This window comes from Podarcis melisellensis, assembly GCF_964234715.1.
Source record: "Podarcis melisellensis genome assembly, chromosome: 13".
Lineage (NCBI taxonomy): Eukaryota > Metazoa > Chordata > Lepidosauria > Squamata > Lacertidae > Podarcis > Podarcis melisellensis.
The window spans coordinates 19,985,378-20,005,230 of NC_138545.1; the positions used below are offsets into that span (position 1 = coordinate 19,985,378).

A 19,853-nucleotide genomic window follows, 5' to 3' on the forward strand; every position below is an offset into this window, starting at 1 on the left:
GGGGAAGTAAATTCAGATTTAGACCGTGACATGAAGACAGTGGGGCCTTAACCACAGTCCCCATTTGGATCAGGCTTTCCCACAACTGCTATTTGTCCCAAAAGAGATGTTGCCATTTTCACCAAATAGAAGCCAGAGAGGTGCGAGGGCTGATCAGAACTGGAACAGGGTCAGGGCACAGAGTTAAAGCCCTGCTCCCCTGACAGCACAGTCCCGATCTGGATCGGGGGTGGGAAGGCAAGCACACAGTAGCTGCTATTTCCTTTAAAAAAAAAAAAAAATTCACAAAATTACTAATTGTGTGAGTGATGTCACGTTCAGTTTGGGCAGTGCTGAACTTGAGAAGCTGCAGTGTGAAAAACCAGAGCCCACAACTGTCTTCTTTTTGCTAGCATATTTTTTTCTTTCTTTTCCAGATTGACAGCCTTAATGGGAGAGTGACTGGTAGGGCTACCTATCGGGTTTGGGAATCCCAGAGCAGGGGGTGGAGCAAGGGAGAGCCGTGGTGGTGTGGGCCAGAGAAAGGGGTGAATTACTGTACCTCCGTTCCCTGGGAAGGGTGTAAGAGAACAGCATAGGGATAGGTGGGAGGGTCGACCTATGGCAACACAGCCAAGGTGACATAGATCATGTCATTCCTTGGATGAGACCCTTGTGCCACTCTATTATAGGGCTGGCAAATCCCCCCCCCCAATGCCCCCCTCTGCTGCAAACGCAGGAGTGATTCACATACTATACAGCAGATGTTTCTGATTTCTGGACACTCCAGTGAACCCCATCATATGTGAAAAGGAAGCACATTTCTTAAAAAGACATGCGCCGGCTTCTCTGGGTTTGCAGACATGCGCTTCCTTCCCACTTCATGTTTTATGGTATTCCCTGCAGGAAACACCTGCGGTGCTTTTGGTGTTCCTGCCAAACAAGGATCAACTGATGCCTGACTCCTCATCCTCGTCTCTTTCGTGGTGTTGTGTGCAACCCTCCAATCAGCCCTCCACACGTTAGAGGTTGGCTCACCCACAACTTGTTTCCAGCAGGCTATCTCCGACCTGCAGGGAGGCCATGCCGAAATCTGCAATCCGGATATTGTTCTTCTCATCCAGCAACAAGTTCTCCGGCTTCAAGTCTCGGTGGCTGGGGAGGTCCAAACAAAACGAACGGAGACTGGTCAGTGGGAGACACAAAAGGCACATGCACGCGAAACATCCCTTGCAATCAAGTAGCTACATCTGGGATTATCCCAGTGAAGGAAATGTGATCAGAATGGACTTGCTTTTCCCCGCCCCTTGAGCAGATTTTTTAAACGCAGGTGCTGAATCGGACTTGTGGCCCAGTGGCCAGGGAATGTGCTGGATTTCAGAGAACCCAAGCTTTCTTTTTGAAACAGGAACAAGTTTCTAGTTGCCATGGCTATGGAAATGGCATTGGGGCTTGCTTGATCAGAATAAGAAATAGCTATCCCAGAGTTGCTACCCTGAGAAATCACCCAAAACACACAATGAACAGCAGGGTGTTTCAGCTAGCCCCCTTGCTGACTCTCCTGGGTTATTCACAATTCATCATGTTACCCTACTATAGAAACTGTCCTGCATACTAAGATCAGGGCAAAGTAAGTCAAGAGCTCCTGGAATGGCCAGAGGTTTTGTTTTCTACTTTGCTCACTTCAGCCTCTCCTTCCTCCTCAATGAATCTGAAACTAGAGCTGCATATTTCAATCAGCCTAAGCCTACAATTGTTGCGACGAGAGTTGCCAACTTATCACTGTCTCTTCACCCCTGAACAGCAGCTCAACATGCGGAACAGAGTAGGCAATGCTTCTCCTTGGTCTGGTTGGACTGTGCAGAAGGGAAGAGAAACCTAAGGCCCTTCAGGCCTCACTATCTGACCCCTAGGACTCTCTCAAAACCCCACCCCCCTTTCCAGGCTATACCAATCACTGGCCTCTGCTTCATGCTTTTCTCACAAGCTCCTTGAGCTTTGCTAATGCCTCTTGTTTGCCTTGGAGGAAAGATGGAGAGAGGAGTGTAGGCAGAGAGAAAAACCTCTGGCTTTTGAACAGCTGGGACATAACTTACTGGATAAAGGCTAAGGCTGGAGTCACAGCCAATGCTCCACCCACTTTTGCCTTTGGCCACACCCACAACTGGCAAGGGGCCCCCAGAAAAGTTGCCCACAAGGCAATGTGGTCCTTGGATTGAAAGAGGTTCCTCACTCTGCTTGTACAGCCACAGATCACATTTCAGTGGTCCATAAGGCAGTGGACGATCCAAACACAGTCTCAGCGACTCAGGGAAGGGACAGCATGATGGTTATGATGATGATTAAATAAATAGACAGGTAAGCTATTATTTTGATAGCTCAAAGTGGCTTACAAAATGAGGACTTTGAAATAAAGCATCATAGACAGAATACAACACAATCAATACTTACACAATACCAAGGGAACAAAATGCTATGGCAGCAGAAGAAAAATAAACCATAAGAAAAATCATTTTTTCCCTTTCCTGCTGGGAAAAAAAAGAGCTACTTAGCAATATGTGATAACAGCAGCAGGCAATGAGCAGCCGAGGAGATGAGGGAAGATACTCACCATATAGAATAGCTATGGCAGAAATCCAAAGCTGAGACAATTTGTCGGAAAAACTTCCTGGCTTCCTTGGGTGTGAGGCGTCCCTTCTTCACCAAGTAGTCAAAGAGTTCCCCTCCTGAGACATGTTCCAAGACAAGGTATCTGACGCAGAAGGAGGCAGAGGGACCGAGAAGCAGGGAAAATCGGGAAAGAGGTCATGAGAATCCATCGGGCCCCCTGTGGAGAACAACCTCACCGAATTCCTTCTAAGCTGGAGCAACTGCAAAGCAGGCTGGGAGAAAAGGAAGCTAAATGCTTTGCCACAGAAGGTGGATGGGAGACCTGGTGCCTTCCAGATGTTGCTGGACTACAACTCACATCACCCCAGACCTTTGGCAACGCCGGCTGTGGCTGATGGGAGTTGGAGTGCCAACATCAAGATGGCGATAGGTTGCCCATCCCTGCTATAGAAAGAACAAGGATGAGCAGTTCAATGTCTCTTCAAGTCACTTTTGGGTAAGATGAATTACCGGCTGTTATGCAATCCCAAAACACTGTGCAGACACCAGCTGTTGTAGCTGTAGAACCCAAAAGAGAGAAGCCACAGCTGTTGCAAACATGACAAAATTGCTTCATGGAAAGCACTTCTCTGAAATAAAAACTGGGCAATGTACAAGTCATGGGTGGTAAGAGCAGCTTCACACTTTGCTTAGTTGCATCTGCACTGAGGAAAGTGTACCCAGCCCCAGCTTCCCAGCCGGCATACTGTGTACAACACCACATACAGCTAAATACACATGTGTGCAATCTCACACAGGACTGTTAACATTACATTAAGCATGCCATATATTAAACATATAAGTGTCATTCAGCCCGGACAATGAGGTCCAGCTTCGAGGGCCTTCTGGCGGTTCCCTCACTGTGAGAAGTGAAGTTACAGGGAACCAGGCTTTCCCATCAGATGTCAAGGAAATAAACAACTATCTGATTTTTAGAAGACATCTGCAGGCAGACCTGTTTAGGGAAGCTTTTAATGTTTGATGTTTTATTGTGTTTTTAATATTCTGTTGGGAGCAGCCAGATGGGAAGGGTATAAATAGTAAACTGTTATTATTGTTATTATTATTATAAGTGTTTTCCACGCCATGTCTAAAGTGGTCTTTGGCTCTCAGGACATTACAGCAGTTTGCAACAGCATGAACCTAGGCATTTCTGCTTGGAAGTAAGTCCCCGTGGTGTTCAATGGTTCTCATTCCCAATTTTACATCATATGGCACTCCTAGGCATAATTATTCAGCAATAAAATCCCATCAGTTCAATGACCTGGTTTGCACAGTAGGCCAAACCGTGGATAGTTTAGCCTAACTAAGGTTTCTCTGAATATGTCAACCTGGCCCAACAGACTAACCACGTGAAACCATAGTTTATGGTGGACTTTTGGAATCGTGTCTTTTTAAAAGTATGGTTTGCTGTTATGTCCAGCCTTCTAAATTGTACTTTGTTTAGCCATCCTGTCCCAGACCCACACCAAGCTCCAAAGGCATTGCTTGGCAAGAAGCAGCTGGAAAACAAACCAAGCTCTGGAGAAACAAGCTATGGTTTGTTTGGCCGTCTGTGAGGCAACTTACAGTTTGTTGAACATGATTAAAACAAACCACGGTTTAGCATTATGTTGGAACTCAGTCCTGAGCAGATGCATTCAAGATTGCCCTGCACCACCACCACTAATATTGCTATTGTTATTAATATTTCTATAACACCGTTCACCTGAGGATCACAAGGCAGTTTACAATATAAAAACACAAAAATTAATAACAAAAAAATACCCCCCACAATGTAAAAGGCCATAGATTTATTATTTACCTCCTGACTCCCTACCAATTAAATTACAGTACATTTCAAGTCCACGTTGACCTAATTCTCAAAGGTTGTAATGGGGAAGCCTAAGGGTACACTGGACAGAAGTGATTTAAAAAGACAACAACCAAAAATCTATCTTGGGAGAGCTTGGAAGTTTCTTTACTCTTTCCCCAATTCACACACACAAAATAGTTTTTGGCCAATAAAGGAGACCTCTTATTCAGGCGCAGATTAAAGTAGTTGCAGGCCCCAAGCACTCTCATAATTGTAGACCTCCAAATAGATCAAGTGATAGATATTTACGTTATATAGGTCCCATAATCTCTATAAGCAAGAGAATACTCTAAGGCTCTCTTCGCTTGCACTACTCTCCACTGAGAATGAGCTTTTGCAAAAATAATAATAATAATAATTAAAAAATGAAAGTCACCTGTGATTTTGCCAGTGAAAGCAGCCTCAAAGTTAATGTTTAATTTACATTTACTTAAGACGTATTATACCTATATGTCGAGGAATGATTTCATAAACCGCTAAACCAAACAACCTGCTTTAATTGGATTTTATGTAGGCCTCAAACTTTTCCATAGGCCCTTGGGAGTTTTGTAGGCCCCAGGCACTGAAGTCTATTTTCCCTAACGGAAAATACCCTACCTATAGGTAAGACACAAAGGGGTTGGAGGAAGAAGCTGCCCGGAGGAAACATTTTGAATTTCATTTCAGATGGTTTTACAATGCAAAATTATTTCCTCAAGGCAGCAGCCTCTTCCTCCAACCTCTTTCTCTCTCTCACTCCCACAAACACCTCCTCCCATTGTGTCAGCGGGAGGAGGATGACAAAGAGAGCTTATGTGTGGGGATTGCCAGTTGTCTGGCACCGCCTGGTATTCTGGACGGCCCTCTTGCACACAACACACACACACACCACACACACATGTTCACAGAGGCTCTGCCGCTCTGGCGATTTTCACACGCATGCAGCAACACAGCTATCTCCTACCTAGGAAACCACCCCACGGTGCCAAGAATTTCAGAAGCAGATGGGATCGCCAAACACTTTTCTTTTTTTAAAAAACGTGTTATTTTACGGATCCCGTCCCTCTGCCTTTAACAGCAGACTTGACACGCAGAAACCAGGCGTCTACTCTCACCTGATCTCCGCGAATAAATGTTTCGGCAGCTAATATTTCTGTTGCACTAAACACACACAAAAATAGTCGGTTTGCTCAGCCTGTGGCTCCCGCCATGTGTACACACAACATGAAACACAAACCCACGCCTAACCAGCACCTGCCTTGTCGTTTCTTAGCAAACGATGCCGTTTCGATGTGGCTTTCCTCCCCCACCCCGCTGAACCAGCTTCAAATCCGAATGGAGAAAAAGAAGCACCTAGCTGCCAGCAATGCGTCTGTGCAAAAGCGAGCAGTGGGTTTTGTGGAGGTGTGAAGGGGGGAGAGGACTGGCGGTGCTTTGGGATTGAGCGCAGAGAAAGGAGGAGACCAGCTCTGAGCATGACAGAAGCATGAACCGGCTCCACAAGCTCACAGGCCCCAGCTATTATTTATCACATGTTGGCATCCTGGCTTCCAGAAGCCATATGTATGGCCTGGCGAGCACACCAAAGTAGGCCCAAAGCCAGAAACACAGTTGCAGCAAGGGAGGGGAAATCATTGCAAAACAGCCAGAAACATAGACGGCCAGCCGCCTAACCACTTTTAAAATTACTTCTCAGGGTCAGACTTCGTATTATTATATTAAGCACGCTCCTTTTAAGAAGTGATTAAGGCCCAGCAGCCCCCTTTCTTAACAACAACGAAAAAAGCTGCTATTTGTCCCTGAAGATGCTATTATGAAGGGGATTTTTGGCAAGGAAGCAGCGCAAGGTCAAATAATTAAGTTCCCTTCGCTGCACCAATGCCCCGATCCCGCTCAGGACCTCTTGTGGCTGCTTTTTTTATTAAGAGGGAGTCGTGGAAGGTCGTAACTGTTTGTTTTGTAAGTTGTTCAACGTTAACATGGCCTTTAGGGAGCAATTCAGTATAACCCTGCCAGCATGCTTTTTCCTCATCTCTCCACAGGTAAAAGGGAAGGAGGCTAAGCATACAAACACACCGCACATTTAAAACATGTGACTTCTCCCAAAGATTCCTGGCAACCATAGTTTGATGAGGGTGCTGGGAATTGTAGTTCTGTGAGGGGGTAAACTACAGTTCCCAGGATTATTTGGGGAGGAAACCAGTGCTTTTTTTCTTAGGGGTACTCTCATTTTCCTACTCACATTGAAATACTTCCCCTAAATGAGGGCAAACTTAGATTCATAAAATGTTTAGGGCAGGGGTCAGCAAACTTTTTCCACTGTCCCTCAGACCTTGGGGGGGGGGCCCGGACTCTATTTTGAAAAAATAATAATAAATGAACGAATTCTTATGCCCCACAAATAACCCAGAGGTGCATTTTAAATAAAAGGACACATTCTACTCATGTAAAAATACACTGATTCCTGGACCGTCTGCAGGCCGGATTTAGAAGGCAATTGGGCCGAATCCGGCCCCCAGGCCTTAGTTTGCCCACCCATGGTTTAGGGGTATGCATCCCCCTGCACCCCCTCCCCGAAAAAAGCACTGGGGAAAATAATGATAATAACAGCAGCAGCAACAACCACCACCACTACCCCACTTACCTGGGAGTAAGGCCCATCTAAATCAACCAAGCTTACTCCCAGATTAGCTTTAGGATTGCAGCTTTAGCATGTTTTGTTTTGCTTTTAAGGAAGCAGAATGTTCAGGGAAGAAGTTTAGAATATCCCTGAGGTGGACCAGAATCCCCTGTGGCTATAACCATGACTGGAAGGGATCCCCAGAATTTGTCCTGGAAAGAGGATCCTCAGCAGATATATCAACAAACAAAGTACACTACCCCCCCACCCCCCATTCAAGCTATGAAATGATTTGCTCATAGGAAGCTCTGCTCCACTCTGATGGGGACATGTGAACATGGGGGGGGGGGCTGGGGGGAGAGGGAGGCCATCTGCAAATAAATACCTACAAATATTTTTTGTTCTCGTAGACATCATGGAGTTTGAGCACATGGGGGTGTTCAATCAGCTTCAGAATGGCAATTTCCCGCTCCACCTAGAAGGGAAGAGGGAGAGAATGCATGTGTGGTTATATACAGGGGGTAAAGAACAAACTCTTTTGAGCACTGCCCATGTCCTAGGATCTACAGAAGAGGAGCTTCCTCCTGGGTTCTCCGTGAAAGAAGAGAGTTTGAAATAATTTATGAGGTATTATTTGTGCAAGATGCCTGGAGTGGGTTTCCAGCCAGCTGGAGGAGGTCTCAATCAAACAATCAAACAAAATAAAAAACGGACAGTGGTGGATGTGACTCAATAGAAAGTAGAAAGACAAGCCAGGTTGGCTGTGTCTAAAGCTCTGATAGAAACTGTGGGTTATATCCACATCATATGCACATTTAAAGCACATAGGCGGAATTGACGTCCAGGGGGAATTTCCAGAAGGCGGAGCTTTGTCCTGGATCTTAGGCAAGTCAATCGAAAAATTGTGTTTCTTAGGCATGGGGGGGGGGGGAGCTCCACAACTTTGGGGTTTGTCTGGTTTTTACTTTTTGAAATATAGCAACTGTAGGGGTGCTGAGAGTTGTAACTCTGTGAGGGGTGAACTACAGTTCCCAGTATTTCTTTTGTGAGGGGGAGCAATGTGCCTTAAATTTATGGCATGGATTCTACAACTTTTGATGTTCAGCACTACAAATATTGACCAAGGAGTCCTTTAAACCAGGCAGTGGCTCACACGGCCACCGAGGCTGCTAGTCTAAGAGAACACCACCCCAAGACCTTTTGATAAAGGGCGGTATATTAAATTGAATAAATAAGTAAGTACAGGTCCCTCCAGCCAGGAGTTTGACATGACAGCCCATGATCCTTCAAGCCTAGGAAGTCAGATGCTGCTGCTGGGCCAACCTGATGATATTGAGGGATATTTAAGGTGCCTATAGATTGTATTTGCAGGAGGGAGTCAAACATTTTGGGAAATTTGTTGTTGTTTAGTCATTTAGTCGTGTCCGACTCTTCGTGACCCCAAACCTAAACTGGGAAATTGAGGTTTGTGCAATCAAAGAGCTCTGTCACCCTGGTGCAACAAATCCACTTAAAAAATAATCAGCCTCTTTGCAGTTAGCGAAATGATGCAGAAAGGTGTTTATAAGCGTAGAATAAACAAATGATTCATGGGAAGTATAAATGCCCCACAAGCAAGTCAGAATGAATGCTCATCTTCATGTAACCTCTCCACAACCAAATCAGAATAAATGCCAGATTATAATCTAAACTCCACATAAACTTTGTGCAAGCAAATCAAGGCAAATACTCCATAAATAGGTCAACTGAAGCAGCCCAAAGGCTTGCAGACCTGCTGATTTCTTTCAGCCTGGCAATGTCTTGCAGAGGGAGGCCACCTGGTCCCCCATTTTTATCTCCAGATTTCGGCTCCTAGCCTGTCTGTCTCCAGCTTGCCAGCCTGCCTCTGCTGGGGCACCACCGGATATTGCCAGACACGGCGCTTCCAATCTTGCGTATGCCTCCGGGTGTGCAAAGCCTCCCCTCCCCACCCCACCTGGTATATCAGAAGGGGACATGGGACTGTGTCAACTGCTGAACGTTTCGTTCTGGCCTTGGCGAGTGGCAAGTGAGGGCGTACTGAGAAACATCTTCACTGTTCGTTTCAAAGCTTCAAGCTCCTTTTCTCCCACGGTCTGACAAATGGACAGGGGTTTCTGTGTGTGTTCTTTACATGTTACAGCCTCCACAGAAAAACTGCTCAAAACTGCTCCATAGCATAGCTAATATCACATGGCATGTGGAGCAGCTCGTCATTCAGGGATTTTCTCCATGTCAGCACAAACTTCAGGAAAGGGGGGGAGAAATCACACCAGCGCGAGGGGGAAATGCTCCAACTAAGCTGATCCGCACCATGTGATTAAACTGCTGCCATGTGGACTAAGTCAAAGTCCTGGACTGAGGCCTGGTATACTGATGAAGGCTGGTGATGCCATCAGCTCACGCTAAACCTTGCAAAGGATGCTGGTCCAGAAACAAGGCAGGCCTTCTGTATCATGTGACATCTGGCAAAATAAGTCTGGAATACGGGAACCGCGTGAGCTCGCCCATTTTTAATCTTGCTTTATTTTCTGCGCTTTCTCAGCTCTCGTTTTCAGCCAAGGAATTTAGAGGGTCAATCCTTCAAGAGGAGGTACCGCTCTTATGACATCCAAATCAAACAAACAACAAACAAGCTCGGCATTTTTTACTAGTTTCTGCATCTTCTTCCTGCTTTCTAACTCACCAATGTCTGCATTTGGCGAGAGTATGATAGTGTTTTGCACTTCTCTCTGCAGTGAGGTAAAAGGTAAAGGGATCCCTGACCATTAGGTCCAGTCATGGCTGACTCTGGGGTTGCGGCGCTCATCTCGCTTTATTAGCCGAGGGAGCCGGTGTACAGCTTCCGGGCAACGGGAGCTCACCCCGTCGCGGGGATTCGAACTGCCGACCTTCTGATCAGCAAGTCCTAGGCTCTGTGGTTTAACCCACAGTGCCACATGCTAGTAAATTCATTTCAAGCCATGCTGTGTAGGCTGTGAATGTGTCTGACCACATCTGGCAAGGCAACCTGGGTTGAAATTTCTGTAAAGATGAAGTGGAGAGACTGAGACTAGATAGATAGATGATTGATAGATGATAGATAGATAGATGATAGATAGATAGATAGATAGATAGATAGATGATAGATAGATAGATGATAGATAGATGATAGATAGATATAGAGAGATAGATAGAGATAGAGATAGAGATAGAGATGATAGAGATAGAGATAGATATATATAGATATATATCTATATCTGGCTTGCACATTCATCTCCACCTGCTTCCATTTTCATTTTCGCTGCCCTTACACCATTCCCAACAAACAAACCCACATGCTCACCTTCATCAGTACTGACTCCGAAAGCTTTTCCCGGTTCACAATCTTAATCGCCACTTTCTGCCCTGTGATGCAGTGTACGCCCAGCTTCACCAGACCTATGGAAACGAAAAGAAGCGCCAGAGAAGATCTGTCACAATGCAGCACATCCTAACAATGCAAAGCAGGTTAATGATGATCTAAGTCAAATTTCCTTCCCACCAAATGTATCCCCTTTATAAGGTGCAAAATGTACTTCCTCTGTACAGAGCAGGGGGGAACCTGTAGGCCTTAAGATGTTGCTGGACTACAGTTTCCATCATCCCTGCCCACTGGCCATGTTTGCTGAGGCTGATGGGAGTTGTAGTTCAGCAACATCTGGAGGGTCACATATTCCCCACCTCTTGTATTGGGTTACTTTGATCATACACCGTAGGCAGCTTAAGGGCTGCAACGGGGTGGTCCTTTACTTTTTTTTTTAGTACTTTGGAGTGATTAATGCCATGACTAGAGGCTTGCACAAATGAAAGCAACATAGGGACCTAAGGCACACTTTCTGTGCACACTTACTGAACACAGTGAGCTTTGTTTACACCTCTGATCTCCCAGCACATTTGCAAACAATGTAAATATTAGAAAGAGACCTTTATGCCACAATCCTCGGTCTGTCTGCCTGAAAGTAAGCCTCACTGCATTCAACCTAAAAGGTAAAGGCAAAGGACCCCTGACAGTTAAGTCCGGTAGCGAACGACTCTGGGGTTGCGGCGCTCATCTCGCTTTACAGGTCAAGGGAGCTGACATTTGTCCGCAGACAGTTTTTCCGGGTCATGTGGCCAACATGACTAAGCCACTTCTGACGAAACCAGAGCAGCACACAGAAACGCCATTTCCCTTCCTGCCGGAGCAGTACCTATTTATCTACTTGTCCTTTTTGGCATACTTTCGAACTGCTAGGTGGGCAGGAGCTGGGACCAAGTAACGGGAGCTCACCCCGTCGCAGGGATTCAAACCACCGACCTTGCGATCAGCAAACCCAAGGCTCAGTGGTTTACACCACAGCGCCACCTGCGCTTACTTCCAGGCAAATGCCGTGTAGGATTACAGCCAAACTCTTCTGCGATCTTATCCAAAGGAAATCAGTGCTTCCCCTGATGGCAGGGAGTGTCTCACAGTATCTGTTGCTGATGTGCAAGGAAATGCTTAAATTCTGGTGTCAATGTGTTTCAAGAATACTTTGGAAGACATCGTGCTCCCAATTCACATGGAAGGGACCATGTTCATTATGCTGCTTTCTGTACTCCCCGCTTTCTCAAGGAGTAGTAGGTTTCAGCAGAAGCTCATACAGAGTCAGTTTGCCCTTGCAGGAAACAGAGCTGGACCTTCCTCTGCCCATCAGGCACTCTGACTGTGAGTACATTCTAAGGATGGGGAGGGCAGGTAATGAAGCCACCTGGATCATGGAGAGAGGGGCCATAGCTCAGTGGCAGAGCCACACTTCACGTACAGGACATCCCATGTTCAATTCCTGGTATCACCAGTTAAAAAGAACTGGTAGCATTTGCATCATCTCTCTCTCTCTCTATTTTGTACAGTATAATAATATTTTATTATTTTTCCAGAGCGAAAGTTTCATCTGTTACTCAACAGTTATATTTCAGCTCAACATTCAACGGACAGCATAAACTCTGGACCAGGCTACTAAATACTTATTTTGCAGGAGTTGGGAATATTTTTGTTTTTCTCATTTTTAATTAAATATGCCCGGCAGTGCGCCCTATACATGATGGCAACTATAGAACAGTACCTTTCACCACACAAAAGAGAGACTGAATACTGTCACTATTTCTCAGGTTCCCAGACGTAATGAATGGATCCCCAATTAATTCAGATTCCCTGCCTATTCCCTGCCCTTGCAAAGGATGAATCACTGTAAGGACTTCTAAAGAGTGGAGTTCTCAAATAAATCCTATGAATTAGAAACAGCTGCCCTCAAATTATCCCAGATCAGTGCCTGTCCTACGGCTCCAAAATACACCTTATGTCTGAAAGGGGCATTGAATGTAATGAGATTACTAAAACTGCTAAAAAATTATTTCACAGACTAGAATCAGTCCACAAGCTGTTGGATAACAGGCTCTGATCTAGCCCACCATTGTGCCCTAACAAAGGATACTCTATACCAGCCTTCCAAATTAGCTCATCAAAATTATTAGCTCACAATAATTTGGCCTAACCCATAAGGTTAGTACAACTTTTTCCAACCTGACTCCCCTCAGATATTTGGGACTATGTATTCTTCCAGATGATTTATTTATTGAGCATTCACCCTGATTTGCTTGCACAAAGTTTATGTGGAGATCAGATTATAATCCAGTCTTTACTAAGCATTTGTCCCAATCTACTGGGGACATTGTTATACAACAATGAGCATTCGTTCTGATTTGCTTGTGTGGAGTTTATATGTCTTCGCCTTAGTCGTTTGTTCATTCAACATTTCCCCGTCACTTTCCTAACTGCAAAAAGTTGGCTACTTTTTAAAAGTGGACTAGTGCTAGGGCAACAGAGTGCTTTAATCCACTTTAATTATGCAAAGCCAACAATTTCTTGATAGGCGCTTGAATCCCTTCTGCAAAATATTGACAGTCTGGAGGCATCCTACGACTGCCATCAACCCCAATCAGCACAGCTGAAAAAGGCTGGGTTAGGACGGTTTGTTCCCCTTCTAAACAAGACAAATCCCTTTTCAAAGTCAAGTGTCAAAGCGGTCCCTTGTGATAAAATGGATGGCATATATGAGATAAACAAGTGGTCGTTACAGGGGATTCCGTTTAAAAATGTTGCCATCAACCTGCTCCACTTTTGCCCATACTGCCCTGTCCCACAGGAGAAGGAATATGGTGAATTTGAGGAGGGGGAATTTATCCTGGACGACCCTTGTCCCTTGCTCAAGGAGTACCTCCAGTTTAGCTTGAGCCTGGCATCAGTAACAAGTTCCGTCAATAACAGGCCTTGTAGGGATTTTTTAGACACCTCACCTGGGATCAGCAGATCCCTGAGATAAAGGCCTATGATCACATGGGTAATTCTGGAGAAAGCAAAATTTTAACTGCCAGCCAAGAGGACTGGTGGTGAGTTTCAAATGGCCCCTGCCTCACTTATATACCCTCCTCTCTCACCTAGCAAATAGGGCTGGATAGAAACACAGGCTGTGTGCACATTACCTGCTTGAAATGCAGCTCGGTTTGGATTGAAGCTGGTTTTGGAAGAGGATGCCTCAAATACAATATTTCAGAAGAAATGACTGGATAGATTTGCATTGTGGCTAACACTGTGTGTACACCACTTTGCAAACCAGCACTGGGAGAGGACTGCATGCAGAATAAACAGGAGCGTGCACAAAACATTGTAGGGCAAGACTCTTCCTCCATTCCCTGTTCTTCTCAGCCCAGGGTCTTACATCTTGGGGCCAAACTTTGTGTGCTGGGCAAACACATGTGAAATACATGCTTGGCCTCTTCATAAAGCAAGCAGGAATTGTGGAGGTAGGGAGGCTGCATGCCTGACACAGAAAGAAAGAAGGGAGCAAAAATTCCATCATGCTTCCCTGCCTTACCTTGACACACTCTGCTGCTTTTAAGCATAAGGACATAGAAGGCTGCCTTACACCAAGGGCACTTCTAGACTGTCACTCTTCCTGGGTGGAATTCAATTACCTACCAGCCAATTCAGGCTGCGCAATTAAGAGTTGACTGGGAGGTCTTGTGCCAACTAACCCACTTCCCCACAAAAGGACCAGACTTTCTGCCATAAGGAGAGTGACTGGAAAGCGTGGGGCGTCATCTAACCACTCCGCAAACAAATAAAAATGCCCATCAGATTGTCAGCAACGTCTGATCTCCCTGCAAACACATCAGGCTGAGTGAAAGGATTTGAGTCGGAGCCTTGATCCACCTCCTGTAGCTCAGTATTGTCTATGTTCACTAGCCAAGGCTCTCCAGAGTTTGAAGCAGGGGACATTCCTAGCGCTTTCTGGAGATGCTGCTGGCATGAATTCCATATTCATAAATATTTGGGGCCCTTCTGCATGCAGTGGATGGTCTAACACTGAATTTGAGCTGTTCCCCGAACAGCAGTCCCCCCGCCACCGCCCTGCCCCCCGCCATCCCCTATACCAGAAGAGAGCCAAGCAAGAGAGGTAAGGCTGGAGAGGAAACGGGTTTCTCTGCTCCCTCAGATGCTCCTTTATGGCATAAAAGGTAGATCTCGCTTCCACTTTATATGTGAACAAGGCAAAATGCGGTTGACATACACAATTGCCCAGCAAACCTAGCTGGGCTCTGGGAGCCAATGGTACCCATTGTTAGGCCCATACTGCATCACCTCTTGAGTTCTTCCTTTATTCATGCCAAAACTTGTAGCCATACATTTGCTCTCTGGTATCAAGAAGTTCAGAGGCCTGGGCAGCATCCTCTATGAATGCTGAATATATGTAGCGGGCAAAGCTCAGCGGCAGAGAATCGACTTCACATGCGTAATGTGGAATCCCTGGCATCTCCAGCTAGGGCTGCGAATGTCCCCTGCCTGAAACCTTCGAGAGGTGCTGCCAGTCAGTGTAGACTTGGTATATGCTCCTATGCTAACACCTCTAGAATCCAGGGATTGTGGGCCCCTAGGGCAAGAATGAGGACCCTCAGGCCCAGGTGCCAAATGCAGCTCTACAGGCCTGCCCAGGTCACACGCCCCCAATTCTACTTTGCCTCCTCCTTCAGGGTTTTTGCCTGGCTGGAATGTGTCTGTGGACTCTGACAATCCCTCTTGCTTTCCTGGATGGAGGTGATGGGGTCAGGTGTGTCTGTGTGTGTCAGCATCGATTGCTCCACCCACTTTTGCCTTTGGCCCCGCCCACCACTGGCCCTCAGCTCTCTCATGGCGGCCCTGGACAGAATGCAGCCCTTGGGCTAGGAGAGGTTCCCCTCCTCTGCCATAAGGGCTTTCCCTAGGTGCCGCCCTGCCATGGGGCAGTGTGTGTGCATATCAGGGAATATACAGATCAGGTACCTCAGGGGCCAGAGAGCAGAACAGCATGATAAGCAGCCCAGGAATGTGTGGTTTAGGCTTCAGTGCCCTCTTCAGGCCTGACCAGCAAAAAAGTTATACAAATAATAGCCTCCATTTGGCAGGCTACCATAGCCTCAACTACCTCAAAGTGTTGGTGCTGACCTTTAAAGCCCTAAACGGCCTTGGCCCAGTATACCTGAAGGAGCGTCTCCACCCCCACCATTCTGCCCAGACACTGAGGTCCAGCTCCGAGGGCCTTCTAGTGGTTCCCTCCCTGCGAGACGTGAGGTTACAGGGAACCAGGCAGAGGGCCTTCTTGGTAGTTGCACCCATCCGGTGGAACGCCCCCCCTCAGATGTCAAGGAAATAAACAGCTATCTGACTTTTAGAAGACATCTGAAGACACCCCTGTTTAGGGAAGTTGTTAATGTTTGATGTTTAATTTTGTTTTTAATATTCTTTTGGAAGTCGCCCAGAGTGGCTGAGGAGGCCCGGCCAGATGGGCGGGGTATAAGTAATAGATTATTATTATTATTATTATTATTATTATTATTATTATTACCAGGGTTGCATGTCTGTGGCAGCTTCCAGCAAGATCTCGTGAGATCTTGCAGAGCTCTCGCGAGTTCTGAGAGATCTTGCCAGAAGCCGCCACTGTGCAACTGGTGGCGGGCAGGGCAGCCCCAAGGAGGACACCCTGTAGGGTTCCTCTGCTTCAGTTGGCTTCATGCAGAGGTAGAATCATAGAGTTGGAAGGGACCACGAGGGCCATCTCCCTGCAATGCAGGAATCTTTTTGCCCAACGTGGGGCTCAATCCCACAACCCCAAGATTCAGAGTCTCATGCTCTACTGCCTGAGGAGCCATCACAGAAGTAAAATATCATCCCCTGCTAATTGCTGTGGATTATGCCACTTAAAAGGGACACGGGTGGCGCTGTGGGTTAAACCACAGAGCCTAGGACATGCCGATCAGAAGCTCTGTGGTTTGAATCCCTGCGATGGGCTGAGCTCCCGTTGCTCGGTCCCTGCTCCTGCCCACCTAGCAGTTCGAAAGCACGTCAAAGTGCAAGTAGATAAATAGGTACCGGTGAACGGTGTTTCTGTGCGCTGCTCTGGTTCACCAGAAGCGGCTTAGTCATGCTGGCCACATGACCCGAAAGCTGTACCATCTCGGCCAATAAAGCGAGATGAGCGCCGCAACCCCAGAGTCGGCCACGACTGAACCTAATGGTCAGGGGTCCCTTTACCTATTCTACTTAAAGCAACAGCATGTGGCAGCATGAGAGCCAGTGTGGGGCAATGGACAGTGTGCTGGATTCAGAATTCAGAAATCCCATGTTCCATGTTCAGCCATGATTCCCCGGGTGATCCTGGGCCTCTCTCTCAATCTCTCCCCCTCCCCCAACCCACCTCGCAGGGTGGTTGTGGGGATAAGATAGGTGTGTGAGTGAGGTAGAACTCAGTAGACCACCCTGAGATCCTTTGAAGTAGGGCGGGATGAAAATATGATAAATACAATACCCTGCCAAACCCACAGCTGCGGAGCCAGCTGGAAAAGTTGGCAACCTGAGCTGAACGCCACTCGTTGACTCTACAACAGCTTGCCATCCATTGGTTCTTTGAGTGTATTAGCAACAGGGACATAACTGCTTCCTGTTTTTTAAGTCCCACTTACTAACAGGGTTGAAAGAAAGCAAAGGCGTCCTAAAATAAACCATCATCACCACTGCAAAATAGGGACAGTGGTTTACCAGGAGCAAATGTCAGAAAATACACACCATTTTTTGGTAAATAAGCTATGGAAGCCTCACAACAATGGCAGGGTCTGTGTGTTTAAAATACAAACTTCCAAAAGGTGCGCTCTCTCTCTCGCTCTCTCTGACCTTGAAACTCAGCTTCACATTGTGAGAATACAAACTGAGTCATGGAAAAAAAGAAGGTTAAACCCTCTCACACCCAAATACATCTTTTCAGCCTGTCAGAAAATAAAAAAATTAAAAAGACACGCACTCTATCTAAGTCGCTAGATCTGGTGTCATAGTGGTGTGGTGCGGCTGTCAAAATAAGCAGACCAGACAAATCACATGCAAGAAGGCTGAAGGAAGAGATTGTCTTTAGCCTAGAGCAGGGCTGCGTAATTTGCAGCCCACCAAGCAAAATGCAGCCCACCAGCCACTGATGGTGGCCTTCTAGGACCTTGATGTCTGCACCCCACCCCCGCAAAAAAACCCATAGCCAGAAGCCAAAAGAATCCTTGCAAATCATCCAGAGTACAGATATGGGTGGTCTGATATGCTCAAAGTTATTTCATTATATTGAACATTATTTACATTTAATTAAAAAACAACAAGTGCCATGGGCTTGTCCTTTTTACCCTGCTTGCCTTTGCGCTCTTTGGCCCTGACACTGGAAGGCAGGAGCAAGTTTACTTCTTTCTGGGTAAAACTGGGTAGAATTCTGCCTGCCTGCTTTTCCTTACACCTTTTAAGTAAAAGGTCTAACTTAAAAAAAGAAAAGAAACATGAAAATTCAGGGAGGGAGCTTGGAATATCCCATTGGGGTCAGGCATCCAGGGTTTCACAGCACAGTGGTCAGAGTGTTTGACTAGGATTTGGGAGACCAGGGTTCAAATCCTGTGAACTATGAAGTTCACTGGGTGAACTTGGACCGGTCACTAGCTCTCAGCCTAGCCTACCTCACAGGGTTGTTGTGGGGATCAGGAGAGGGAGAACCATACATGCCATCTCAAGCTCTTTGGAGAAGAAAAGTGTGGTTTAAATGCAATAAGTACATAATAAATAAATAAAATTCTGAGAGACAAAAACCAGGGCATTCTTGCAACGCTCCTGTTTTCAGTTGGTGTGGTACTACTCTGTTCTCTTCCGGTAAGGTTGGCATTTAAGCATTGCCCAAAAAAAGGTAGAAAAGCTTGTTATATTATGATCCGCAATGGCACGTGGGGGGGGGAGTCAAAGGGGATTATATGTTTATATTTTTATTTCATTTGTATATGTAAAATACAAAATGCAAAAAAATATGGTTTTTTAAAAAGGAAAGGAAAGAAAAAATAGGTCACAAGAGGACACCAATTTGCATATCAAAGATGCAAATGTAGAAATGATAACTATAACTTAAATAGAAAAACAATACCTCAATAACATAACATTAAAAAATGGGCAGGGATGGAAGAGACTGAGTAGTGGGAAGAGAGAAAAACCTACTTGTCTCTGTGAAGAGTTGTGGGTTACATGCACACCATACGTAACTTCCTCCAAAGAATCCCGGGAATTGTAGGGTGCTGGGAACTGCAGTTCTGGAAGGGGGGAAACTACAGTTTCCAGGATTCCTGCAATACTGTGTGCCTGTCTAGTCGCCTGAACAGGTAGCAACGGTTGCTGGAGAAACCTGGTGGCCTGCCCTGCTCTCCCTTCTGATGTTTCTTTCTCTTCAAACCAGCCTTGGACCAGTCAGGCCTTCAAATAAAGGCCTGTCCTCTGACAGTTCTTTAAACAAAGGATGGCCTTCCGTAACAGAGGACACACGGCCACCCTACACTTTGGTCAGACCTCACCACTGCATGGTGTACATTTCTGGGCACCACAGTCTAAGGAAGATATGAACAAATTGGAGTGTGTCCAGACCAAGGCCTGGAGATCAAGTCCTATAAGGAACAGGCAATGTAGCCAGGTCTGTTTAGCCTGGAGAAGGGACAACACAGAGCAGGTAGGACAGCCGCCTTCAAAGATGTGAAGGATTAGCACACAGAGGCAGTGTGGTGTAGTGGTTAGAGTGTCAAACTAAGACCAGGGAGACCAGGGTTCAAATCCCCACTAACTGGGTGACCTCGGATCAGCTACTCCCTCTCAGCCTAACCAACCTCACAGGGTTGTTGTGAAAATAAAATGGGGTGGAAGAGCCACCTTGGGAAAAAAGGCAGAATAGGAATGTAATCATTTAAAAAATGAGGCAATAGAACACAGGGCAGGACCCAGATTCAAATTACAAGGAGGGGAGCTTTAATCTATACACTGAAGACGAAAGTATGCACATTAATGCTGTTAACTGTTGGACAGTGGATACCTTTCTTAGAATGGTTTTTAGGCAGAGACGGGATGGTCACCTTACAGAGATGCTGAAGCAGCAGGTTTCTTACATGTTAGGGTTTGGACTAGATGGCCTTTGGGATACCTCCTGGCTCTATGATCCTACCAAAGCTCACTTTGGAAGCCCCAGTCCGTCCACTATTACATAGTGCTGAGCTCTTTTCAATGCCAGTGGTATGATGTGCCTATTTATTCTGCAATAGCCCGTCCCTCACTGATTTCAAAGACAAGGTGGATGGGAGTTCTTTTGGTTTAAACCTGACACACTAGGGAAAAAACCTACTTCACTA

The 19,853-nt window shown here is 46.1% G+C and overlaps 1 protein-coding gene and 1 long non-coding RNA gene across 12 annotated transcripts in view; one reads left to right on the plus strand and one right to left on the minus strand.

Annotated features, from left to right (window-relative positions):
• Window positions 1-19,853, minus strand: part of BRSK1 (BR serine/threonine kinase 1) — a 54,516-nt gene that overhangs the window by 20,163 nt on the left and 14,500 nt on the right. For 4 of the 11 annotated variants that reach the window (XM_081885924.1, XM_081885921.1, XM_081885925.1 and 1 more), the window contains 4 exons: window positions 10,426-10,520; window positions 7,472-7,557; window positions 2,591-2,731; window positions 1,018-1,134 (listed from right to left, as the gene is read on the minus strand). In XM_081885924.1, coding sequence (XP_081742050.1) covers window positions 1,018-1,134; window positions 2,591-2,731; window positions 7,472-7,557; window positions 10,426-10,520 — 439 coding nt within the window. Of the gene's footprint in view, window positions 1-1,017; window positions 1,135-2,590; window positions 2,732-4,929; window positions 5,907-7,467; window positions 7,558-10,425; window positions 10,521-19,853 lie in introns of those variants that run through there. The other 7 variants (XM_081885927.1, XM_081885922.1, XM_081885930.1 and 4 more) reach the window with 7 other exon arrangements.
• On the plus strand, window positions 6,058-7,774 carry LOC309355346. Its single transcript, XR_014162509.1, has 2 exons — window positions 6,058-6,159; window positions 7,493-7,774. It is a non-coding gene; the product is annotated as an uncharacterized lncRNA (long non-coding RNA).